At 37.7% G+C, this 27,687-nt stretch overlaps 1 protein-coding gene and 1 non-coding gene across 2 annotated transcripts; one reads left to right on the top strand and one right to left on the bottom strand.

Annotated features, from left to right (window-relative positions):
- Positions 1–11,659: 11,659 nt before the first annotated feature.
- LOC118487608 lies at positions 11,660–12,368 on the top strand. The gene has a single exon (XM_035984593.1). It carries the CDS (start codon positions 11,777–11,779, stop codon positions 12,203–12,205), a length of 429 nt encoding a protein of 142 aa, XP_035840486.1. The 5' UTR covers positions 11,660–11,776; the 3' UTR covers positions 12,206–12,368.
- Positions 12,369–14,733: 2,365 nt separating this feature from the next.
- Positions 14,734–14,815, bottom strand: TRNAS-GCU. Its single transcript has one exon. It is a non-coding gene; the product is annotated as a tRNA-Ser (tRNA).
- Positions 14,816–27,687: the final 12,872 nt, after the last annotated feature.

The raw sequence follows: 27,687 nt of genomic DNA, 5'->3' as shown, positions 1-27,687 counted from the left end.
AGGCTTTTAAAAATAAGAAGTGTACAAAGACACAATGGATCGCAAAATATAACACAATGAGTGAGAAATAAGTTAAACTCTTGAACTACTATCATACGCAGGGGCGCAACTTCCTTGGGGCGAAAGGGGGCGCCCCCACCCCCCTCCCGAACTTTTCGACGCGTAGTGTTATGAACAGTACCTTCATATAGAAATTTTTAGGTATATACGTCCGCCCCCCCCCCCCCCCCGGAATTGGGAAAAATCGACCCCAAAGCTTCGTCAACGATCATACGCATAATAAGATATAGTTTAGCCAAGCCCACTGGTTTGATCATCTTCAAAGTGATTGGAAGACGTGTAAGAAAAGTGTAGAAACAATGTCACATAAAATGGCTTCAAAAAGAAGACTTTAATTCTCTTCACTAAATAGGTTATTATAAAATGGTTTAACCGAAAGCAAACCATAAATTTTGGTTTTAAATAAGCTACTTAACCAAATCATCAACAACGTTGTAACTGAACTGAGCCGAGCCCGAACAAAGCTCGGCTCGTCATAATTTTTTAAGCTCGAGGTCAATCTTGGTTCGAACATGGTTTTTTAATATCAGCTCGGTTTGTAACATATTATATAGGCTCGACTTAGCTCATTTGACCAATTCAACAAATTAGGAAAACCCTAGCAATAACCTCTAATCAGATTGACAAATCAAAAAACGTAAAATAGTTTACATTATAAAGATGTCAGGTACAAATGGAAAGCAAATAGTCGACTCATTATAGCTCGACTCTTTTCGTGTTTTTACTGATTAGATTACGAGTAGCTCATGGACATAAATAACATCGTTACTGACCAGTTGAGTTCACTGTATTTGTGTTTGATACATTGCCTATTCACTAGTCAAATCGGCCCATAGGTCTTTAGTACAATAGTGTTGGTGAATTGTAGGGGTGTTCGTGATCCGGGTTTATATGATTTTATGTCAAACCATGAGCTAGACCATTAGTAATTGTTTTTTTATTATCGAAGCCAAAACCGAACCATTGAAATTAAAAACGAAACTGTTACTAACGGTTTAGTTCTGGTTTAATTTCACGGTTTAGGTAATATGTAACGCTCCGCACTTTCTGTACTTTCCATATTTAAAAAATTGTATTCACATTTTTATTTTTAGAAACTTGTATTCTTACTTCATTTCAATCATTGTAATCTCGAGACTTTGATCATAATGGAAATTATATTTTTATATCAACCTTGTTTAATCATACATGCATAATATATAATCAGTCGCGAAATACACGTTTTAATTTAAAACCGAGACATACATCGAAATTATATTTTCTCGGAATCACATTTATACATGTATTGTATTTATAATATATATGCATACACCTTTATAGGATAAAATAACTAACAATACAAGCGCAATGACTAAAAGTGAAAATTTCCATCTCCTCAACCACTTTCTTTAATGTCCTAAACTCCAACCAACTCATTTAAGGAATTTTTACATATTTCCCCCTCCTAAGCAGTTTTATTACATATTTCCCTAACCCATAAATTTAATTACATATTTTCCCTTTCTAAAGAAGCCTTATTACATATTTCCCCAATCTCTAAATTTTTATTACATATTTCCCCAATCTCTAAATTTAATTACATATTTCACCTTCCTAAACCGCATATATTACATATTTATCCATTTCATTAAAAATACTCTTATAGAATTACTATTTTACCCCTAATGAGTTTATTAAATAAATAACTACAATATATTTCCTAGCTTCTCCTTTGAACCCGGATATTTTCCACCAGCTCATATTAATAGTAACTATTTATTTATTTAAAAGTAAAAAAGTTAGATTTTTTCGTTTTATTTTATTTAATTGGCGTGTTTATCCTTTTGTTATTTATTTTATCGGTTCATTATTTTTTTAATAAGAGGTTGTTTTTCATTTGAATATTATCCTTTTGTTATTTACTTTATTAGTTCATTATTTTTTAATAAGAGGTTGATTTTCATTGAATATTTTAATAACATTTTTATTGTATAGATTCTTTTCTAGTTTTTGTAAACAAAATAAAGAAAAATTTTATCAAATTCATAAAGTATCGATAAAGCAATGTTAATCATTCATGTGTGTACATCGATTATTAGAGAAAAAATTGGCCCACATACGATTAGATTAAGAGTAAACATGTATTTTTTTAGAAATCTTAAATAAGAAACCTAAATATCAAACAAAATAACAAAAATATTATTAAGATTGTTATAACAATAAGTAGTGATATTGTAGTTATTTATTTAATAAACTCATTAGGGGCAAAATAGTAATTCTATAAGAGTAGTTTTAATGAATTGGATAAATATGTAATATATGGGGTTTAGGAAGGTGAAATATGTAATTAAATTTAGAGATTGGGGAAATATGTAATAAAAATTTAGAGATTGGGGAAATATGTAATAAGGCTTCTTTAGGAAGGGGAAATATGTAATTAAATTTATGGGTTGAGGAAATATGTAATAAAGCTGCTTAGGAGGGGGAAATATGTAAAAATCCCCTCATTTAATACCCCAAACCCACTTTCTAACCTCCAACCAACTCATTTAATACCTCTCCTAACTCCCAACCACCTTCATTTAAACCCCAACCACTTAACCCTCTTATAAATATCAACTCAAACACCTTCCAAACACTTGCACCACCTCCAAATTACTTCCAAACTATCTCAAATCTCCACGATTTTCAACTTTGGGCAAAAAGTTCAAGAACCAAAATTGGTAACTTCGGTGTTCCAACAACTCAAGACTCGTCAAACTCACTAAGTGGAAATTTCTTCGCAAACCGTGAGTATACTTGACCCTTTTTTCGCTTTAAAGCACTTTTGGGTGTAACATGTTAACTTATCAAAATACACAATTCACACAAACATACTTTATTCACTCAATCCGCCATACATGCTATTTGTTATGCTTAGGTTCTATGCTAGAATATATACATGCTATTTGTCATTAACTTAGCTAGCCCACCTTAACATATATAGCGCTATAGGAGCAGCACGCCGCCCGTCGTGGTATTGTTAAGTTATTATACTTTATGGTCTCGTTCACTTCGGTGACGAGGGATGCACATTATTCTCGTGGACACTCGGGTTTGGCCTATAGTTATGCATGCTAGCTACAAGTTGTATATGAATTGCCATGTTGGATTTGAGACAAACTTTTAGTATATTATGCTAGTACTCAAAAGTTGTATATTCGCCAATGCTTTTGTATTGAACTATACTTTAAAACATGTTGCAAAATTATGATGATGATGATGATGATGCACGGAACTTAGTAGGATGCCTAGAAACGCATTTTAAACTTTAAATGCTTGTTGTAATGTAATTGATTTTGTTTCAACTTGTTGTATTCGATTTCAAACAATGTAATTGATTCTTTTAGCAATGAAATGAAATTTATTATTAAATACTTGTCACAATTTAGTTTTATGAGTAATGAGCAATCTATTTCGTCTCACTCTAATGTTTCCGCCATCGGTTGGGGTGTGACAGATTGGTATCAGAGCCATAACTATAGAGAATTAGTAAAATTACCATGCTTTTGACCTAGTCTATTGTTATGCACCATACTCGACCATACTTGATTTATGTGCTAAATTCTTGAAACGTCTTTTATATGCTCATAACTATTTTCCTATTTTAAAATGTACGCCTTTCCTGAGGCAACTTTACACGATTATGTTAAAACACGAAAACACTCGTATTATACAAACAAGATAACTTCACCAAAATAGGCGTGAAACCCACAATTTGGTGAACGAATCTCAATCCGCTCTTTCGTTTTTGCACGAAATTCGCCATCAAGTTAAGAGTGAAATCCTCACCTTGATGGAGAATTTCCATTTCAAATTTAGTGGACCCTCGTCAACGTGTCGGAATTAAGTTTTTTGACCCGACGAGTACTAACCACACTTAGGGTACGATGTTGTCAAGTTAGGGGTGAAACCCGCATCTTGTTAACTAATCCCGCTCCTCGATTTTCAAAATCCCGCCAAGTCTTTAATTTTCGATTGATTAAGGGCATGTAGTAACCGGAAGGGTGAATACCGTTAACCAAAATTTCGACGAGAGTATTCTACCAATTAGGCTAAAGTATGCTTCCCAGACTCAAAAGAACTTTCGACCACTTTGGTTTAGTCAAAGTTCCATTTCGGAACAATCCATGTTTTAATCAAACCTCCATTTTACTAGTGTCGCAACCCCCGACCCCTACCCCGGGAGCGGAAGTCGCGAGCCAGTCAAGTGGTATCGACGTTTATTAATTTGGCAGTGGAATTTATATATCAGGACCGTAGTTAGGAAATATTTATCAGAGTTTAAAACACCAAACTTTTATAATAAATAAATGGGATAAAACACAAGTCCCATTACAATACATTTATAGGGATAGACCCTAATTTATTGAAAACAAAATCTCCTTTTTATTTAGGTAAATTTTATAGCCACATCTTTAAGCCTTCAGCGCTCTCCAGCTGGCTTCTATTAGCTTCACATTAAGTTACCTGAAACGCGTTTTAAAAAAGGTTTTATCAGCAAGAAATACTGCGAGTGTATCCTAGTTTAATCAAAACAATTTTTTTAACTTTACAACTTTATAGTATTAAGATTTACAATGTTTATATCGATCCAATTATTCAATACAGTATTGCTACTAGGCAACCTTTGTCCCCCCGTGCTTGCGGTCATGCTACTATTCGCAATAGTAACGAGTGTCAAGTAATGCATACAAAACCCCACATACTGATGATAATTGTAGAATTACAAAAACTTAATCACTGTAAGTATCTTGATAAACATTTAGGGTTTTGTAAAATATTTAAAACAATGACTCATAAAAAGGGTTTACAAAAAGAGAATGTACTCACTTTGCTGACTTAGATAATACTATAGCTTCCTGATGGTTCTCCTGGTTATTATCTATTAAAAATTAAACAATGCACACGTGTTAGTAAGATAACCCAAATCACATTAGCCATACAACACGAGACAGAACTCCAACGACTGAGTCAGGCAGAGCCTTGACATGCGTTACGGAGCCCTAGATCAATCGGGTAGGGTAACAAATACGTGATCGGGGGTTATAATACTTACAACGAGGCCGAGCTTCACTTTTTAGGGGTATTATTCCCGAGTATTATGTCTACTATATGTCAGAGAAAAGAAGGAAATCAGCGACGTTGAACTGAGGCCTTTGACCCCTTTTATAGGGCGGCTCGCGCCCCGCGACGCCCTCTTGCTTCTCTTTCGCGGCCCGCGAGGCCACTAGGCTAGGGCCTAGCTTGGTCGAGTCAACCAGGTAGCCTTCACATGCGTTAGGACACGTAGCTCAAGCGGGTTCCGCCTGGTGTCACTCCGTCGCGCCCCGCGACAGACCTGAGGGTCCGGGTCGCGGCCCGCGAGACCCATGTATTTTTGTTTTTATTTTATTTTTATTAATATTAAGGTTATTTGGGACCGTTAACGAGTATACGGGTCATGTTTAGGGCGTTAGGGATGTTTTAGGATGTTTTAGGAGGGTTGTTATATCCTCCCCACCTTGATATAAATCTTGTCCTCGAGATCTACTGGAACGGGTGTGGATATTTCCTTTGCATTTCTGATTCGAGCTCCCAAATGTATTCCAGTCCTCTCTTAGAATCGCATTTCACTTTGACCAGAACTAATCTCTTGTGTTTGAGATTCTTGATCTTTCTGTCTTCAATCTGAATGGGTTTTTCTACAAACTTAAGTTTCTCATTTACCTATATGTCCTAAAGAGGTATTACCAAAGATTCGTCTGCTAAGCATTTCTTGAGATTACATACATGAAATACATCATGTATTCCTGTCATTTCATCTGGCAGTTGTAGCTGATAAGCTACTGGTCCTATTCTACTAATAATCTCAAAAGGTCCAACATACCTGGGGCTTAGCTTTCCTCTTTTAACGAATCTGACTACTCATTTCCATGGAGAAACTTTTAACAATACATTGTCACCAACTTGAAATTCTAATGGTTTTCGTTGGTTATCTGCATAACTCTTTTGACGATCTCGTGCTGCTTTTAGTCTTTTCTTGACTTGAATAATCTTGTCCGTTGTTTCTTGTACTAGCTCTGGTCCAGATAGTTGCTTTTCTCCAATCTCTGCCCAACAGACTGGAGTTCTGCACTTTGGCCATAAAGTGCTTCAAACGGTGCAGCATTAATGCTGGTATGATAGCTGTTATTGTAGGAAAATTCTATTAATGGTAAATGATCGTCCCAATTTCCTCCAAAATCAATTACACAGGCTCTAAGCATATCTTCCATTGTCTGAATTGTCCTTTCGCTTTGTCCAACCGTTTGTGGATGATAAGCTGAGCTTAGATTTAACCTGGTTCCCATTGCTTAGATTGTTTCACGGTTTAAATCAAATTGTAAGCAACCCTAGTGAATTATATATATATATGGTTCCCATTAAGTCTAACCGCTTTCTAACTCGATATCCACCGTCGGATCATGCTGAGATGAAATCTCAGCTGTTTAAACTCCAAAAAATAACCGCTGTAGTGGCGGTTTAAAGTGGTTTAGGACGGTTTTCTTAGTTGGTGGTTTTTGCTCCACATTTTTCTCTCCATGATCTCCACTTCTCTGGTGGTTATCACTTTATTTTAGAGCCTAAACCAGTTCCAGACGGTTATCTAATGGTTTATTGCCATCCCCACTCTCGCATGATTCTAGGGTATTGGTTTCTCCTCCTCCCCATAAAACTCCCCCTATGTTCAATCACCATTCCAGTCGTCATTCCAAGTTCTGAGAAACCATTGATTCCATCAGCCACTGCCCTCTGCGTCTGTTTGAGCCTAGCTCCACCGCCATAGCGCCACCGTCTGCCACCAAACCAGGTAATGACGATTCGTGATGTGTCATCTCTGTCTTTATCACTCCCATTTTGAACCCCCACAATTTTATTACCGGTACGAGACTATTAGGTTCCCCTAATCCAGAACTCATATCGCTCTTTCCTTTGTCGCTATATGTATATGATGAAGCCTTGCGTTTCCGCTTAAAACCTGCATCATAGAACCGGCGATACAAGTAATTTGTTCTACTCTATTAAAATTTAGTTTGGATTTGATCTTATTTGACCTAATTTTAACCCATTTTTCATATCTGATGTTGCAGAGTTTCAATTTGTTTTCTATCTTAGATCACCTTGCATTAAAAAAATCTTCCTTTCAACCCCAGAATCATTCATTCTCCTCTTTTTTTTCTCTGAAAAGTCTAGGGCTCCGGTTTTGGGGTTTCTTGGTGGTATTTTCTATCGTCAAGGAACGAAATCAAGGGAGAAAAAGGCGTGTATAAGAAAGCATACTCATTGAAGCCATTCTCTATCAATCAAGTAAGAAATCACAACCCAAAATCACTCCCAAATGTTGATTTTTTATAAGGTTTAGGGTGTGGTAGCGGCGAGAGGAGGCGTGATGATATTGAGGTGTTTTGTAGACCACATTAGTGCATCAAAGAGTTCTGGTTTCTGGCTAAGGTTTTTTGTTTACGAATTTAATCCCTTTTTTGTCTCATTTTAGGATGAAAAGGGATTTGGTGAGACTTTGGCAAGAGCTTACCCGGGCCGTGCTTTGAGTTTGTTTTAAAAGAAAGACAGTCTTGACTACCCAAAGGTATGATGTTTCAACCGATTTTTTTAAGTAACACTGATCTGTATTCTTATAATTGTTTTATAAGGAGATCAATAGTAGTTCAAATCAAATTCAAAAGGCTATGCTGGTGTATAGGGATGAGCTCGGTACCGAAAATCCCAAAAGTGGGTACCGGTACCGGTATTTGAGGGTAAAAACCGGTACCGGACCAGTATTGAACCGATATAAAAAATGTCAAAAATGGGTACCGAAAATGTACCCGGTACCACTTGGTCATCTCTACTGGTGCATGACTTTATGATTGCATAATTAATATTTTTACAATAATAGTTCAAATCTTTTGAAGAAAAATGATTTAGGGGTGTTTAGGATTAATTGACTAGCTTATTGCATTTTTTTTAAATAAGATAAGCAATTTTATGGTGTTTTTATAAAGTAGACTGAGATTTGATTATATCAAACTGATTATTATTAGTGGATCCAAAATTACAGCTTTACCCTACGCATTAAGGAGGCTCTTTTTTGTATCAAATTGATTATTCTTGGTCGATCAAAATTACAGTTTTACCCTTTGTGCGAAAGAAGCTTCTTTTCAATAATCTGATTATTTGCTTTTGCTTATAAGCAAAGCTTACTTGCTTATAGTATTTTCTAAAAGCATACAACCATTTTTTTAGTCTCTTGAATAAGCGGTTCCAGATTGCTGGTATCAAACTCCTGATTATTTTTTTGTTAGTTTAAACTTATAAGTTGGGTTCTTTGTTGCTTTCGCATGTCATAGAAACCAGATCCTATGATATTTCTAAAAGCAATATATGGTGAACACGCTTCCAATTTCTTAAATTAAAATGCAAGCCTGCAACTCAATAGTATATTATTTAGTATTGTATTTTTCATGCAGACAAGGTCAACTGATGTTGCTGAAGCTTTGGTAGCTCATGGTATAAATGCTTTTGTTCTTCATGGATGTCAGACTCAGAGTGAAAGAGAAGGTGTATTGCGTGATTTAGACATGGCCCCACTAATATTTTGTTAAGTCAGGATGCTTGTAATGTGTAATTAAAATATTTATACAAAATATATTGGTTTTTATATTATTTTGCACTCTGATTTTCAGGTTGCTACTGATTTTGCATCTCGGGTCCAAGATGTTACAGAAGTTGCTCATGCAGCTAACCTGGACCTTCGAAAGGTACGTCTAAGTATATAGGTTAAATTTTATTGTAGTTTATTTTTTTATAAATTCCAGTAAAAGTACATGGAGTTGGTTTCGTCCAACATCAACATTAAGTTAATGTTACTTGAGATTTAAACTTTAAAGTTAAAACTAGCATCTAAGGTCACATAATCCATTTTTATTTTTATTTTTGTGAAAAATGACATGATCTAAAATTCATCTACATTTAGCTAGAAATAGTGAATAGTGGATTATTATCAACATTAAAGACCCAAGTTGCGTCAACGAATGGTAGTTACTGGTTTGTCATTGTCATCGTCATCATCCAAGTTTTTATAGTTATACTTAATTAATTGCGAAAATCTTGTGGCAGAGATTTAAATGAGAGAAGCTAGAAACAGAGATAAACAGCGATTCAATGTGTCAATAGGAGGCAAAATGCAATATTGTTTTAGCTAATGCCTTTATCACATTTAAATTGCAATTGCGTTTGATAGGAGGAAAAATCTCAGCCTCTCGGAAGCAACTGCCGCTATGACAAATGTGGGCATTTAACATGTGAGTTGATTTTATTTTCAACCGGTAGATATGGACTTTTAACATGGGAGTGGACAAAAGGGAGACGTAGCTACTTGCATCCAATTTTATTTGCAATTCTCTATTTCCATTTTACGTCTTGATACTCCATCCTTCATGGTAAGTAGAGGTGGCAAAATGGGTGGATTGGGATTAAAATCTTTTAGTATCGGACGCGTCAGGTTGGGTTGACTCACACACTTTTTTTTTCTTTTTTAAGTTTTTTCGTCATATGGTAATAGGCTAAACATGACTACAAAACTGTTTTTTCAACGGGTATGATAACATTTGATACTTAAAATTAAAACGGTAATTGTTGCACATAGCTTTGTTTAAATATAGATCATTATTTTTGATAACGGTGTTTGTATAATATCCATGCTATAACTATTTATGAAATCTAAGAAAAAGGATAATAAGTTGTTGACGTGTCAATGTGATCCGACCCACTAAATATCTACCTTTTTTGACCGTTTACCCAACTCGCTCATTTTTTTGGCTACACTCAACATAACTTATTTCTTAAAGTTTTGATTGTATGAGTGGAACGGTTTAGAAGTCTTACATAGCACACTCAAAATTGTCTGTTTTGAACGGTTTAGAAGTCCCACATAATTGCCTGGCGAGGGCAACGAAAGCAACTTATGTGATCAATTAGAAGCAGCCTATGTGACCGATTAGAAGCAAGTGAAAGACAAACTATTGGTGACGGATTCAATGTATACGCAGTAATGATTGAAGCAAAGCAGGTATCTATTGTTTCAGTTTTAAACTTAAATTGGAATTGTTATGTAATAGTAATAGTAATATTGTCCTGACTTTTTAGATGAATTAGTTTTGAAACTGGGCCCAATTCTATGCATCTTCAGGCTCGATTTTCAACGGGTCCGCATGGGTAAATACTCGAGGCCGACCCGAAACCGATTTGGCCGAAGACCGACATGCTATGTTAGAGTCCGTCCAGTCTCAGGAATGAAGGTTTGTTGAAGTTGATTCAATTATTTTAATTTGTTTTTAGTAACTTTGACCATCTACTATGGTTTGAAATGGCCAAAATTGGTGAATGCATTACGATTTTTTATGAAACAATCAACACATATTAGCTCTTTTTAAACAAATAATGTGCAAAGAAAAAAAAAACTTATCTTATTAAACATCAAAAAAGAGAATGAGTTATTGCGGTTTAAAAAGAAGAAAAGGAGAAGCAGTCAACACATATCGGCTCAATTTTTGTAGTGTTTGGAAAATGTGTTGAGAATGAGTTTTTGTGGTTTGAAAAGAAGAAAAGAAAAAGTTGGATGGTTGTAACTTTTTCAAAAAGGAGATGGAAAAGAAGAAAAGGAGAAGCAATCCCAAACACACTCAATATACATTATCTTTGTTCGTTACGTTGTTAGCGTAACCCGTCCACCGGACGGGTATTAAACTAGTTCCCCATGGGTAAAATTATTCTACAAAGGCTTTTAAAAATAAGAAGTGTACAAAGACATAATGGATCGCAAAATATAACATAATGTCAAAGAAAAAAAGACAAAGTGAGTCACATAAAAGACACAATGACACATATATAAAAAAGACACAATGATAAATAAAAAGACATAATATTGTAAACAAAAAGTCTAAAATCTACAAGCTAAAAATCTCAAAATAAAAACCTAAAATGTCACATCGTAAAGTTCAATGAAAGGATCCAACACCGCTTAAATGAGGTTAATCGAAGTTCGTCTAATACCCTACTTGCAACTTCTTAATTTTAAGAGACTTTTTATTTGATTGTAACTCGTTTCCCACAACCAAAATGATAGGGATTTGGGAATTAAACGCTATAAGAATATTTAAGTAGATTTTAAGTGTTATAGGTAGTGTTTTCAGATCTGGACCGGACGGTCGGACCGGGAACCGAATGTTGAGCCGGTTCGGGTCATGGTATCAAGCCGGAAACGCATTGAACCGGAGTTGAACCAGCGACCCGACGGTTGGACCGGGAAACCGGCCGGTCGGACAGGTTTTTGGAAGGATTGGATCGGCTTTATATATATCTTTTCAGATTTAACTCTATTAATTTTTATAATATTTACGACACCTTCCAGTTCTTACGTCCGGTCAAAACAGGTAAAAAAAACCGATTCCACGTCTTGTAGAATTCTGAAATCATTGGTTATAGGTTCGTGTGTCACGTTGTAATAAAAAAATCAAACACAAATAATATCATCATTTTTCTAGTTCACATATTTCGTCGGCATCAAAGATTCTGTATTCCACTAACATACCTGATCTCGACCTTATCTCCTCACCATAAATAACACTATCTTCACTACCCAACTTCACACTCACTAAACCCCACACACAACCCAACTATGGGCGTAATAATAATCGACGGTTCCACCGTCCGCGACTTCGTAAACGACGTCGTTCAGTTCCAAACCAGCGTGGACGCTCAATTCACCGCTCTCGACGTCAACAACGACGGCGTTTTATCCCGATCCGAGATGCGAAAGGCCTTCGAATCCATGCGCTTACTTGAAACTCACTTCGGCGTCGACACCGCCACGCCGCCGGAGGAACTCACTCGTATTTACGACTCTGTGTTCCGGGGCTTCGACGGAGACCAAAACGGCACCGTTGACCCGGAGGAGTTTAGATCGGAGATGAAGAAGATCATGCTGGCGGTTGCCGACGGGCTCGGATCGTCGCCGATACAGATGGCGGTGGAGGATGATGATCAGAGTTTTTTGAAGAAGGCGGCGGAGCTTGAGGCGGCGAAGATCTCCGGCGGTGGTTGTTGATTGATCGGACGGTTGTAGTAATTACTGTGATGATGTACTGATGTTTGTTTGTTATATGGTTTTTACTGTAATGGTAAATGAGTCGGAGTAACCGCGGTTAAAAGTATGTAATGTATTTCGCCATTTCGGTCGTATAATAACTTTGGAATTGTTTTTGTTACTACTCACTCATTTGTTTGAAGACGTTGGAAAAATCAAAAGTTTGAAGTAGAAAAACTAAATATTCGAAAAAAAACCGAAAAATGGTTATATGGTTACACGTTTAATCAATCGAGTTAAATAATCGAAATAAATCATTAATCGATTGAGATGTTAACTAATTGAAGTTTGACATTGAAATTGACCCCATGTTTAGTTAGAACTTTTGTTTTCGGTTGTTAATTGTCATAGATAACACATGTTCAAAGCCGCCGGGAAACTTGAGCTCGAGCTTGGCTTGGTGTATAAAAGAAAATGCCTTGGTTGAGTTTGGCTATACTAGACTATTAGAACTAGTAACAAGAAAGGTCTCAATGTAAAATGGACTCAATGATGATGGAGAGTTGAATCTAAGATTGACGGTCTTATATTCAAGCTCGCCCTAGCTCGGATGAGCTAAAACTTTGTACCGAGCTGAAAACATTCGCTTGAGCTTGGCCCGACTGAGTTTAAGCAAACGGCTCAGCTCGGTTAGTAGACTTGAGCTCAACTCGATTTGGCACAATTCAAAAGTAGTGACTCAACTTGAGGTTGACTTGGTTGGGTTGTTATAACTTAGTAGAAAATGAAGGATTTGATTTAAATTGGACTTATAAAAGATGGAGAATTTTGTTTATAGGATTAAAATTCCTTATACTCAGGCTATAAAATTTTAAGAGTCGAAGTTTATTTGATTAAATCAAATAAGCGACACTTCGAGTGTAAAGCAAGCTTTGGGCCATGGGTTATTTATTCTTACCAGCCCATTAAAAAATCCAGATATACATCCTACTTTTGGTGACCCCAACACATAATCAGAGCCCCAGCCTTCAAAAAATTTATGATGCAATTTGCCTCATAATTCACAAACGAGTAAATTGCTAAAATAGTCCCTAACGTTTGTTTACATTTGCTAGATCCATCCAAAAAAAGATTTTTTCTCATATGAACCACTGAGGTTTCAAAAAAGTTGCTAAATCCATCCAAACTTCAGGGACGATTTTAGCAATTTAATAAAACAAACTTTTTTTGGATGGATTTAGCAAATGTGAACAAACGTCAGGGACGATTTTAGCAATTTACTCTATTTTTTTATTTTCATCTTTTTATTATATCTCTTAATTAACATAAAATCTATTTATTTTCATCTTTTTATTAAATTTCTTATTTAACATAAAATCTACTAGTTTTTTTTTCTTTGAACGACGAATTTCTACAACAGGCGATAGATTCGCACATGCTTTTGCAGGCCCTCCACCCCACTCTGGCCAAGACTATGTTGTCTTAACCGGGCTCACGCTTGGCATCAGAGTTTGGCTTGGCGCTCCCCGACAAAATTTCCAGCCTACTGCCATATGCGAGTGGTTGCACCCTCTACAAGGGCCGAAAACTCTCTGGAGTAAATGCACTGTAATAGAAAACTCGGGTGTGCTCTGCGGGTTTCGAACCTGTGACCAGGCCTTCACCCACTTCATAATAAAGATTAATCATTTATATTTTACAATTATGAATACGGTTTTATATTTATAATCATCTAACCAAGTCTTTTAAAATGTAAACATTTTACTCATTACTAATCCTTTAATAAAGTTAATTATATGACAAAATGTTTTCAACGGTTTAATTTGTTACCTGTTTAGCAAGAACGTTTATTTTATTTTATAAATGAACAAAAAAATACTGGGTGAAGGCCTGGTCAAAGGTTCGAAACCCGCGGAGTACACCCGAGTTTTCTATTACAGTGCATTTACTCCAGAGAGTTTTCGGCTCTTGTGGAGGGTGCAACTACTGGCATATGGCAGTAGGCTGGAAATTTTGTCGGGGAGCGCCAAACCAAACTCTGATGCCAAGTGTAAGCCCGGTTAAGACAACATAGTCTTGGCCAGAGTGGGGTGGAGGGCCTGCAAAAACAGGTGCGAATCTATCGCCTGTTGTAGAAATTCGCCGTTCAAAAAAAAAACTAGTAGATTTTATGTTAAATAAGAAATTTAATAAAAAGATGAAAATAAATAGATTTTATGTTAATTAAGAGATATAATAAAAAGATGAAAATAAAAAAAAAAATAGAGTAAATTGCTAAAATCGTCCCACACGTTTGTTCACATTTGCTAAATCCATCCAAAAAAAATTTGTTTTATTAAATTGCTAAAATCGTCCTTGAAGTTTGGATGGATTTAACAACTTTTTTGAAACCTCAGTGGTTCATATGAGAAAAAATCTTTTTTTGGATGGATCTAGCAAATGTGAACAAACGTTAGGGACTATTTTAGCAATTTACTCTTCACAAACAAAATCCAAAAATAATCAAATCAACTTTATTACAAATTAACACAAAACAACAAAATCTTAAACGTCGCCTGAGAGATTCGAACTCTCGCGGGGAAACCCCATGTACTTAGCAGGCACACGCCTTAACCACTCGGCCAAAGCGACGTTTTTGTTAAGTACTCTATAACTTATAATATATTCATTTCAAATCAAATTGCAAGACACAATAGGCCAATTTTGTCGTTACCTCCTACATACAGTTTCCATGACAACTTTTGTTAGACATGAAACAAATTTAAAAACTGAAACATTTTTTTGAAGTTTATAGTTATCAAATCTCCTCCTTTACCCCACTTCGAAACCAAACAGTTTATACTTTATAGTTTGAGAAATGAAAAAGTTACTTAACACATCTTTTTTTTTTATGTGTATGTACTAGTATCAAATATATGGCTATACATCTAGGCAGTAATCTATTATGAATTGGACCGAGCCCACATTATGTCATTATCCCAGTAAAGGCGCTCACATTATGTCATTATCCAAGTAAAAGCGGCCCTAAAAGCGAAAGATCTTATAATATAATATAATATAATATAATGAAGCAGACAAGAGTTGAAGGAGGAACGAATATGATGAATAAGTGTGTGTATCTTCTTCTCCCATCTACCTCTGTAATATGATTTTCCCATCCCGTCTTCTACGTTGATTGGTTTTCATTAGGGTGTAATCGTTTCACTAAATCAATAGGATCACAGTTTCTTACTTCCTAATTTGATTATCAACGTTGTGTCAATTTGAGGTCACAACATAATCTTTAGTAATGAAAACTAACATGTAAAGTGTAACTAACGGCTACTAAATCTCTTATAACTAGTTATTTTCCGCCTGCGCGTTGCGACGGGACCCAGTGACTACAAAAGGCGTGTCAGCAACGGCAAACAGATACCGAATATCAAAACATAAATAAAATGGCGTGTAAGGATAGTCACTCCGTCATAAAAAATGATTTTAAATAACCTAATATATAATAATAATGGGACCCACACGTCCTACACGTTGGAAATTCGATTGTTTTCAGTTCAGTTATTACGGTGCTAACACGTTAAAATATGGTTGCGAAAGTACCGATCCGGAAAATCATCGAAATTAGGTACCGGCATCGAAAATGCTCGGTACAATACGGTATGGTATTTGAAGGTAAAAGTCAATAAATACAGGTATGGTGCTAGACCGGTGTCGAACCGAAAGTGACGATTCTAAAAACGCCAAAAGGTGGGTACCAAATTGGTACCGAAAATGATTTGGTATAGTAAATTTGGTACCGATACGATACCGGTTCGTTTACAGGATTTGATACGATTTGCTCATCAATTTTCTAAATGTCCAAGTTAATTTTACATGCTACAATTCATTCATTACAGAAAAAGACAAAAAAGAAAGCATAATAAGTTGTTGTGTATATAAAACCTCATTCAAACGAAATACAGTTTACTTACTGTGTGTATGAAAAGTAATCTAAACGGTACAATTACTTGCATTGCTGCGTTGCTACAGGATTTGATGAGCTCGGTACCAATCGGTACCGAAAATACCGTTACCGAAATCCCCAAAAGTGGGTATTGGTACCGAATATACCTAGTATGGTACGGTTCGGTACCGGTCGGTACTGGTACAACACCGGTATTTGAGGGTAAAAACCGGTGAATACCTGTGCAGAACCGGTACCAAAAATACACCGGTTTGGTAAATTTGAGACCGGTACCTATACCCGATACCATTTGCTCTTCCATTTATTCATTCACTGTTCATTCACTTTCTTTTTTATCATATATAGATTGTGTTAGATTTTTGTTTGGTTCCCAACACGTATAAATGAGTATTATTTATAATAATTAAAGAAGAAACAAAGGGCAACAAAATTTATTTTGCCCTGGGCCTCCAAAAAGGATGGACCGGCCTAGTGTCATTCTATACATGAGAACTTATAACGGTTCTTAAACAATAAAAATCGCAAAGTCTTAATTTCTTGAACCATGATAACCGGATCCGCTTTGTTGTTGTGGGAAATGATTTGGTTCCTTTGCTTCCATATGCACAAGCTTCTTCTTAACCCCCGATTCCGAACCTTGAATGATAACAACCGTCAGAATTTGATCTTTAACTTTGCATTTCTTTGATATAAATGGTTGTAACAATAACAACATTTAGAATAAAAATGATAATTATAATAATTATTCATTATATTTGTAGTTGTGGTAGCAACGTCAATGGAAGTGGTTGGAATAATTATATTTTATAATAAATTATTTATTATTATTATTATTGTAATAACTAATAATAATATTATATGTAATATGAATTAATAATTTTAATTAATATAATATGATATAATAATTTTAAAATTGTTACGAGATTATATAATAAATTTAGGCCTGGTCTATTTACACACACTGGTTATCTATTTGCACACTCTGAAGCGCCCCGCTTTGGCCACAGAGGGGCGCTTTGGGCTTGGTCAACAGACAAGGACTGACAGATCAGAGTGTTTTTGTTTGTGTTTTTGTTGACCAAGCCCAAAGCGCCCCTCTTTGGCCAAAGGGGGGCGCTTCAGTTCAAATTTTTTAGCTATGCACCCCTCTTAGATCATAGCGGGGCGTTTAGGTTTTTTTTTTAATTTTTTAAAATTGTTATTAATTCACAAACGCATCGTACTTGGCTAAATTTTACGTTTTTTCCATTACACATCATTTTTTAATATATATGGACTATACGGCAAGTTCCGGATGTGTTCGGTTACGTGTGATGTCGTATTCCATTATATCGTATCATTCTGGTTTGAAACCACAAGTACTACTTCGTGTCGTGTTATGTGTATACACCCCGTACCGGATAAGTACCTGGCGTATTTTGTCATTAAATGTAGTATTATGACGTATATTGTCATTTTGGGTTCATACAAGTGCGTATTTCATCCGTATTGGTCGTGTCGGTGACATTCGGTATCGAGACGTTAATGTCTGTTGGTGCTCGTATTAGTACGTAGTCTGTTGCTATGGAGTATTATATTTCATTTGTCTTATTATGATGTATTTTTGCCGAATGGGTCGTGTCGGTGACATCCGGTATTCGGTGTTGTACAAAAGCGCATATATTTAGTAAACACAAACACACACTTGGATTGTAAATGATTTAACGCATAAATTGAACAAACACAAACGTACTCTTGTATTGTAAATGAATAACGTGATTATTATTACACACATTTAACCTACATCTTGAACATATGGCGTTACATTAAGGTCCGGGGGTTTGTACGTAAACATTTCGTACGCGCTGATCTGATCCCTGTATAATGTATGCCAGGCTGTTGCGCTCTCTGTTCTGTTCGCTGTCCACAGTATGTTTGGGGGTGGCATTGGATACCATCCTCCAAGCTCTACATGGATGAAATGACCACCGTCGACGAACACAACCGCAACCACCTGATGTGGTTGCTCGGACTCGTCTGGCCCGCCCAACAGAGGGAAAATTGAAGGTTAAATGTGTGTAATAATAATCACGTTAATTCATTTATAATCCAAGAGTACGTTTGTGTTTATTCAATATATGCATTAAATCATTTACAATCCAAGTGTGTGTTTGTGTTTGGTAAATATATGCGCTTTTGTACAACACCGAACACCGAATGTCACCGACAAGACCCATACGACAAAAATACATCATAATAAGACAGATAGAAATATAATACTCCATAGCAACAGACTACGTACTAATACGGGCACCAATAGACAATAATGTCTCGATACCCGAATGTCACCGACACGACCCATACGGATGAAATACGCACTTGTACGAACCTAAAATGACAATATACGTTGATGTGTGTAAAATGCAACATATAAATCACATCAATTAAGGCATAAAACTAACCCTTTTTAAGTACTAATGTTGGAAAAAGAGTGTTTTTGTCTTCCTTTTGTATTTTCAGGATGAAATGAGCTCAAAATCACAAAAGAAGCAAAAAGACAACTAATTCTACCATAAATACAAGAAAAGGAACAAAAGTAGACTGCCCGGACCCTCAACGGCACCTCCCAAGGCAAAGGAGAAGAAACAGAGTCTGAACACGCCCCGTGTCCAGCGAACACGGGGGCGTGCCCAGGAAGCAGCAGAAAAGACAAACCAGTAGAAGCTTCCATTGCCCACCACGGGGCCGTGTCCAGCGGGCACGGGGGCGTGGTGAAAGTACAGCAGGCGCATTAATTGTAATTCGCAATTACAATTAATGAAGAGAGAGAATGTCAGACGGACACGGGGCCGTGTCCAGCGGACACGGGGCCGTGTCCGGCCTTCTGTTCAGCCTATAAATAGAGGAGCTTGGCTTCATTTTCTCTCATCCCTTGGCACACCACCTCTCTCACACCTCATCCACCACCCACCACCACCATAACACCATCATCCACCACCATCATCCATTGTCCATCGTAGAGTGTGTGAGTCGTCTCGGGATCCAAGATTGATCGTAAGAGTTCTTGACAATCAAGGCCATGTTTGCCTAAGTCTCTTACATCACTTGGTGAAGACAAGTGTTTAGTATAATACTTTTTATTTTTAATCTTTTGCACTTTTTATTTGGTTTTGTATTAATGACTTTAATAACTAGTTACTTATGTTGAAGGTGATCTTTCCTTATCGTTTGTCCGTGGTGTCTTGGCATTATTTTACTGTCTATATAAAATAAAAGATTTTCACCATTCATATCTCCACGGTCTATATGGAGGTATGTTGGCTACCTGGTCGGGGGTTAAGGGAACGGTTTGGTAAGGGTCTTGCCCTTGTTCAGCGTTTAGAGGTCCTGCTTGGGACCTGGGTCAAATTTAGTAGGATCTCCTTCAATGCCCATAGGTATTGGATGGCGGGGATCCAAACTCTTTAACTCCCTCATAAGTTAACTACTATTAATACTATAACCCGGCTATTTAGGACTGTATCCCTGCTGACTCAGACTACTTAGCCGAGGGTAACGTCACCGCCAAAAGCGGGGCCTACCACAATTTGCATTAATAACTTAATTCATTATCTTTCAATAATCCGACCCTTTAGGATTGTATCCTTGCTGACTCAAACTACTGGGTTGAGGGTAACGTCGCCTTCAAAAGAGGGGCCTACTACAATAACTAAGATAATCTCTTAAACAAGTGCAAAAGTGCGAAAATAATCAAAGGTTATACTAATACACGTGTCGGATCCAAGTGATTCATCTTGTCTATCTGTTTTTATTTTTATTTTCAGCATTTAGTTAGTTTTTATTTCTCTTAGTTTAAAACATTTTTCTAACTTTTTGATTTGATTAGACGTTGAGGATAAACCGGTATTAAAAGCTCTTGTGTCCTTGGACGACCTCGGTATCTTACCAACACTATACTACGTCCACGATGGGTGCACTTGCCCATATGTGTGTTTAGTGTTAGTAAATATCGTGTTTTATAAATTTAAAACTTGGCTAAAAGTGTAAAAAGGGCTTAAATACTCATCAAAAATATAACACACTTCACGCACATCAAGTTTTTGGCGCCGCTGCCGGGGACACAAGGATTTTAAGAAAGCTTAAAATCGACGGCCTAATCAGTTTTTCAAAAACCTTTTCAAAACGCGCGCATTTTTTCTGCATTTTTGTTTAGTTTTGCATTTACAGTAGCCTGAACACGGGGCCGTGCTCGCTGAACACGCCCCCGTGCTGCATATTTTTAGAGTAGATACCCAGATACAGAGTCTGAACACGGGGCCGTGCTCACTGAACACGCCCCCGTGCTCAACGTGACCAGTAAATTTAATTAAAACGCCCAGATACAGACCCTGAACACGGGGCCGTGTTCATTCAACACGGGGCCGTGTCCAGCCTCTGTTTCCGTCTTATTTTTGTTTTCTGGTCCCGAGACTCAGTTGTGGTCTGTTGAGTGATTCTTATGGATCAATACTCAAGAGGTTACAACTACACCTATGATGAGGATGATTATAGGGGTAATTATTGCACTAATTGTCGTAACGCACGCTCGGTTCAATATAATAACTCATATCAACCATCCAATTCATACAACCATTATGAGGAGCCCAGGTACGAGCCATCAACTTCATACACATCCTATGAAGACCAAAGGTATGAACCTACTCCCTCATACTCATATTTTGATGAACCAAGGTATGAGCCTTCATACTCATACTTTGAAGATTCAACATATGAGCCACCACCTTCATACTCTTATTATGAGGAACCATGGCGTGAACAACCCACCTCATATGAGTACTATGAAGAACAAAGTTTCGACCCTTATCCATCATATACTTATAATGAAGAACAATGGTGTGAACCATCTACTTCATATGAGAATTATGAGGAACCAAGGATCGAACAACCGGATTCAAGCTTTGAGGATCCAAATTCTTTTTCTCTCACCGAAGTAACTAATAGGATATTGGAAAAACTTAAAACTATCGAACGTTATATAAAAGAATCTCGCGCAAGGGAAGAGGAATCCCGCGCAAAAGAAGAGCTAAAAAATGATAATAACGTAGAGATAGTTGAAAGTATAAAAATGGAAGAACAAGAAAGTGAAAAACCGACACATGAGTTAAACAACGAAAAAGGTGAGTCCAATAATGTCAAAAATCAAGAAGAGTCTAATTTTGAGGAAATTACTCTCTTGTCACCTACTTTCGAAAATCATTGTTTAATAACCCCTCATGCCAAGTTTTTAAAAGAGTTAAACACTAGTGCTAAAATCAAAGACTTAGTAAGTGTTAAGTTAACTAATGATCAAACCTCGCTAATAAAAGAAGATCCTTTTGAAATTAACATTACACCGGTTCCATGTTTCTTTCAAAATTCCTTTATTAGTAATATCACCATTGATAAAGATCTTTGTGTTAACATAATGCCTAACTACATTTTTGAAAAATTAAGTGTTAGTGATTTTACTCCACTTCAAATACCCATTTTTCTATCCGATCGAAAAGTAATGAAATCAATCGGTGTAGTTGAAGATGTTTTGGTTCAAACAAATCAATTGGTAATCCCAACCGACTTCGTCATCCTTGATGACGCCCCCTTAGTCTTGGGAAAACCTTTTGTACAAACTCATAAAGCTTTGAAAAACCGGAAATTCAACAATCTACCTCTTCAATTAGGGGCATTCAAAAGGAGCATAGATCTTGAGCGTTCAATGAAATATCCTTTTGGTAACAATGACCCCCTAATTGAAGATGAAGCTGAACCACCCGATACAACCAACGAAGAAGACCACTTTGTCGAGGAAGAGATAGCCATAGAACAAACCTTTAAGATTCTTAATCTAGATGAGCCACAAAATAAGTTGTCTTCCAAAGACCCACCCGTTGAGCTCAAAGAACTTCCTAAAGGTTTGGAATATGCTTTTCTAGGCAAAGATGGTAGTTTACCTGTAATTATTTCATCTAAATTAAGTAACATAGAAAAAGAAAAATTAATTAGCCTACTTAAAAAACACAAAAACGCGATCGCTTGGAAGCTTGTAGATATTAAAGGAATAAGCCCTTCCATGTGCACGCACAAAATTTTAATGAATGATGACTACAACGAAGAGTGAACCTCAATGTTCAAGAAGTGGTTAAGAATGAAGTCATCAAACTACTCGACGCCGGACTAATCTACCATATCTCCGATAGCCCGTGGGTAAGTCCCGTTCAAGTAGTCCCAAAGAAAGGAGGTATGACGGTAATAACTAACGAGAAAAATGAATTAATACCAACGAGAACCGTCACAGGATGGAGAGTTTGTATAGATTATAGGCGATTAAATGAAGCGACAAGGAAAGACCACTTTCCTTTGCCCTTCATTGATCAAATGTTAGAAAGATTATCCGGTCATAAATTTTATTGTTTCTTAGATGGTTTTTCAGGTTACTTTCAAATACCGATAGCACCAGAAGACCAAGAGAAAACAACTTTCACATGTCCCTACGGAACTTTTGCATATCGACGCATGCCATTCGGTCTATGTAACGCGCCTGCAACATTCCAACGTTGTATGGTCGCCATTTTCCATGATATGATCGAAAAGACAATGGAAGTCTTCATGGATGACTTTTCCATCTTTGGAGACTCATATGACCAATGCCTCGATAATCTTGAACGAATGCTATCCCGATGTGAGGAAACTAACCTCGCCCTTAACTGGGAAAAATGCCATTTCATGGTAACAGAGGGAATAGTACTCGGTCACAAAATCTCAAGCGAAGGAATGGAAGTTGATCGAGCAAAAATAGAAACTATTTCTCGATTACCTCCTCCATCATCCGTGCGAGCAATCAGAAGTTTCCTAGGACATGCCGGATTTTATAGAAGGTTTATCAAAGACTTTTCAAAAATTTCAAGGCCTCTAACAAAATTACTTGAAAAAGATGCACCCTTCATCTTTGACAAGGAATGCAATCAAGCATTTCTAACCCTCAAGGAAATGCTAGTCAATGCACCTATCATGATAGCGCCAGATTGGAAATTTCCTTTCGAAATCATGTGTGATGCAAGTGACTTTGCTGTGGGAGCAGTCTTGGGACAAATAAAAGAAAAGCATTTCCACCCAATTTATTATGCTAGTAAAACTCTTAATGACGCACAAGAAAATTATACAACTACAGAAAAAGAATTACTAGCAGTGGTATTTGCTTTTGATAAATTTCGTTCTTATCTTGTTCTTTCTAAAACAGTAGTCTATACAGACCATGCAGCCATCAGGTACCTCTTCAAGAAGCAAGACGCAAAACCCCGTTTGATCAGATGGATTCTACTCCTCCAAGAATTCGACATCGAAATCAAGGACAAAAGAGGAGCAGAAAACACTGCTGCAGATCATCTCTCACGCTTAGAAGACCCAGCTTTGGAGACAACCAGAGACGAGCAAATCAACGAGAAATTTCCCACGGAATCCTTGGAAATGATGGAAATTAGACAAGAGCCATGGTATGCCGACTACGCTAATTTCTTAGCTAGCGGTGTAGTCACCAAAGGATGGCCACATCATCAAAGAAAGAAATTCTTTGCTGATGTAAAGCATTACTTTTGGGAAGACCCCTATCTTTTCAAAATGTGTGCCGACCAGCTCATCCGAAGGTGTGTCCATGGTAATGAAGCACGAAGAATTCTCCGTCATTGTCATGAAGGTCCATACGGAGGACATCATGGTGCCGCAAGTACCGCACGAAAGGTATTTGATTCGGGATTTTACTGGCCGACCATTTACAAGGATGCACAAAACCTTGTAAAGACATGTGATTCCTGCCAGAGATCAGGTAATATTTCTTCCAAAAACGAAATGCCTCAAAACGGCATTCTCGTCTGTGAAATCTTTGATGTGTGGGGACTCGATTTCATGGGACCTTTCCCACCTTCAAAAGGAAACAAATATATACTTGTGGCAGTTGATTACTTGTCTAAATGGGCAGAGGCCGAGGCTCTTCCAACAAATGATGGGAGAGTAGTGGTAAAATTTCTGAAAAAGCTGTTCTCTCGTTTCGGGACACCAAAGGCTTTAATAAGTGATAGAGGTACCCATTGTTGCAATCATCAACTCGAAAAAATATTTACAAGGTATGGGGTCTATCACCGGGTCTCAACAGCATATCATCCTCAAACAAATGGGCAAGCCGAAGTGACTAATCGAGGTTTAAAACGAATACTTGAAAAAACCGTAGGAATAAATAAAAAAGAATGGGCCGACAAATTAGACGACGCTTTATGGGCTTTTCGAACTGCTTATAAAACCACTATAGGCACAACCCCATATAAACTCGTCTATGGAAAAAGTTGTCACTTGCCAGTAGAAATAGCTCACAAAGCCTACTGGGCAATAAAAAACGTAAACTTAGATTTAGAAAATGCAGGTAAAAATCGATTCTGTCAAATAAATGAATTAGACGAGCTAAGGAATTATGCATATTCTAACTCCGAAATTTATAAAGAAAGAATGAAAAATTTACATGATAAATATATTAAATCTAATGAATTTCGGGTTGGAGATCAAGTTCTATTGTTTAATTCACGACTTCGGTTATTTCCTGGTAAGCTAAAATCTAGGTGGTCAGGACCTTTTTCAGTCACCCATGTTTTTCCACACGGTGCAGTAGAAATTAAAACTCAAAATGGGACACCATTTAAAGTCAATGGCCAACGGTTGAAACTCTACCGAGGATCCATTGAGGATGAGGAAGAGGAAATCTCACTTCAAACGGTTAACGAATAAACTCATACCAGACATGTTACAGGTAAGTGTACGTTTAAAAGCCGGTAAATCTTCTAACCATTTTTTTTCGGAAATAAGGGGCATGCACACGAGCACATAAAAAAAAAAATTTCAAAAACTTTGCCCGGCACGGGGCCGTGTCCGCTGGACACGGGGCCGTGCCGAAGCGACTGTCGGGATAAAACCCTCTTTTCCTATCAGTTACACCATTCCACACGCCCCGTTTAGCCGAAAACTCTCTGGTTTGAGGCGATTTTCTGCAGTTTTTCAACGTCACCACCGAATCTAACAACGTCAAGGTATGATTCTATCCTCATTAGTAGTTAGATTAGTTACTTGCATGTAGTTAAAACATCAAAAATTGGGGAAAAATCTAGGGTTCTTCATGTTCATCCGGATCGAACTCAAAATTTTTGTTGAAATTTGTTAGTAGTAGTTTAGATTAGAGTAATAGAAAGTAAATAGACAAATATTGTTGACAGATTCGTTCGATTTCCAACTAAAACCCCAAACCCTTGTTCTTGAACCGAAAAACACGAAATTGAAAGGGTAAACGGTTTGTTTTGGGAAAAATGACACTTAGGGTTTCATTTTCAGGGGAAACCGCTACTATTGGGCTAAAAATTTTCAGGTTTTCGAAACCGGGACGAAAAATGGAATTTTTGGGTTACAGACACCTGGACACGGGGCCGTGTCCGCTGAACACGGGGCCGTGTCCAGCCCACTGTTTGCAGTTTCGCTCTGTTTTTTCTTGTTTCGTGCTAATTTTTTATGTATTCTTTTCAGATGTCGAAATTCACGAGGTTTAACGCAAATGAACTGGACGCTAGGGCACGGTACGAGGTTCTACAAACAAGACCGGAAGAGTACCCAAGGCGGGCGTGTACTGATTTGCTAACCATGGTGAATCAACTTGACCGCTTCAACAACATTGTGAGGGGTCCACTGCATGTCGCATTGACCACCCGACTACGGTCGGTACATCAATGCACGATGGAGTTCTACAGCACCTTCATTTTCAACTCGAGACGCGAACCGTTTGACCATGAGGCGGTCGAATTTCGATGTGGAGGGACCACGTTTAGAACCTCCATGGCACAGTTTGAAGCCATCATTGGGCTATATAGTGAAGAGGAAGCGGGGAATGAAGAGAATATTGGGGGATTACGAGACTTGGATGCAACTGAACGCCAAGCCGCATGGGCTCAAATAGGTGAAGGAATCTACAACCCGAGCAGCACCAAAAGCACCAAACTGAGGGACCCACTATACCGATACATCCACAGGCTCCTATCGTATTCGCTGAACCAATGCCACAACAGTAGTGGCGTTGTTGGGTTGAAAGATTTGGTCGTCCTTCACTGCATCCACAACCAGAAGCCTCTAGATGTTCCGTACCTCCTACTGCGAAACATGCACCTAAACCGCCTTGCTCATGCTCCTACACCGATCTTCTTCGGAGGATGGGTGTACCGTCTTTTCAAGCACTTCACGAATATCCCAAGGTCCTTCGAAAGGAGTCCATGGTCGGGACGGGTCGATTATCACATTTGCCGATCCATGAACTTGCTTTATGAAGCGGAGGACGGGACGGTGAGCTTTCAGAGGACGCAAGGCTATGCATGGAACCCGCAAGAGGCTCTAGTTCTTCATGCACAACATCCCCATTTTCAGTACCCACCCCAAGGCGATCCGGGTCAATCCTCCTCTCTAGGAGGTGGTTTTCCTAACTTTCAAAGTTTACATGATCTTTTGCAGGAAAACCTCATGTGCACAAGGAACACCTACAATCTCGCCAACAACACACACCACCGGGTTGGAGCTATCGAACGCAACATTAATGATATACAAGATGATATCGGTAGCATCCGGGAGTACATGGCGAGGCACGGGGGTGGAGGTGATGGTAGTGATGAAGACATGGAGTAGGAGGCTTGAAGGAACAAGGGGCTAGTTGGTGATGAGCCCACAGGTTTAAGTGCCCTTCTATCTATCAAACAATTCATGGCCTGCGTGCCATTTGTCGAACAATTTACTTTCTCTAAATACTTTTTATCTTTGTTTTATTTTTACTTTATGTTTGGATGATGCTTGACGATGGTAATTTAGGATGGTTTGTGCTTGTTTGGTTGGTATTTAGTGTTTAAACAGGTGCAATGCGAGGGTTAGAGTGCTAAACATTAGCACTTGCAGCCCTATGATGGAGAAACCGGGAGACAAAACCTATTTTTCAGGCTAACAGACTGTCCACACGGGGACGTGTCCACCCGACACGCCCCCGTGTTCATCTCCCAGATCTGCTGTTTGGCTACTAACCTGCAATTTTTTGCCAGACACGGGGCCGTGTCCAGCCGACACGCCCCCGTGTTCACCTTCTGTAAGTTTTCGTTACTGGCAGTTCACCACGGGGTCGTGTCCAATGGACACGGGGCCGTGTCCAGACTGCCAGTGACATAAACCTTTGCTTTTAAACCCACTTTTACACATTCTAATCAACCAAAAACATTATTTTTGGACACATTGAGGACAATGTGTAATTTAAGTGTGGGGGGGATGCTAAAACCTTGAAATTTTGCAAAATCCTAAACACAAGCCTTACACAAAACTCTATTGGAACCGCTAAACACCCCAAATTTTTTCAAAAACTTTTTCATTTTTTTTATTTACTTGTCTTAGTTTAAGTTGGGAATAACAAGTTCTAAAAAGGTTATATTTTTACAAGTTTACAACCGATAGCGTCATGATAAAAAGAACCAACACA

Source organism: Helianthus annuus, chromosome 15 (genome assembly GCF_002127325.2).
Source record: "Helianthus annuus cultivar XRQ/B chromosome 15, HanXRQr2.0-SUNRISE, whole genome shotgun sequence".
Lineage (NCBI taxonomy): Eukaryota > Viridiplantae > Streptophyta > Magnoliopsida > Asterales > Asteraceae > Helianthus > Helianthus annuus.
Note: the sequence above shows the minus strand (reverse complement) of the source record. Positions and strands in the feature narration are given on the sequence as shown.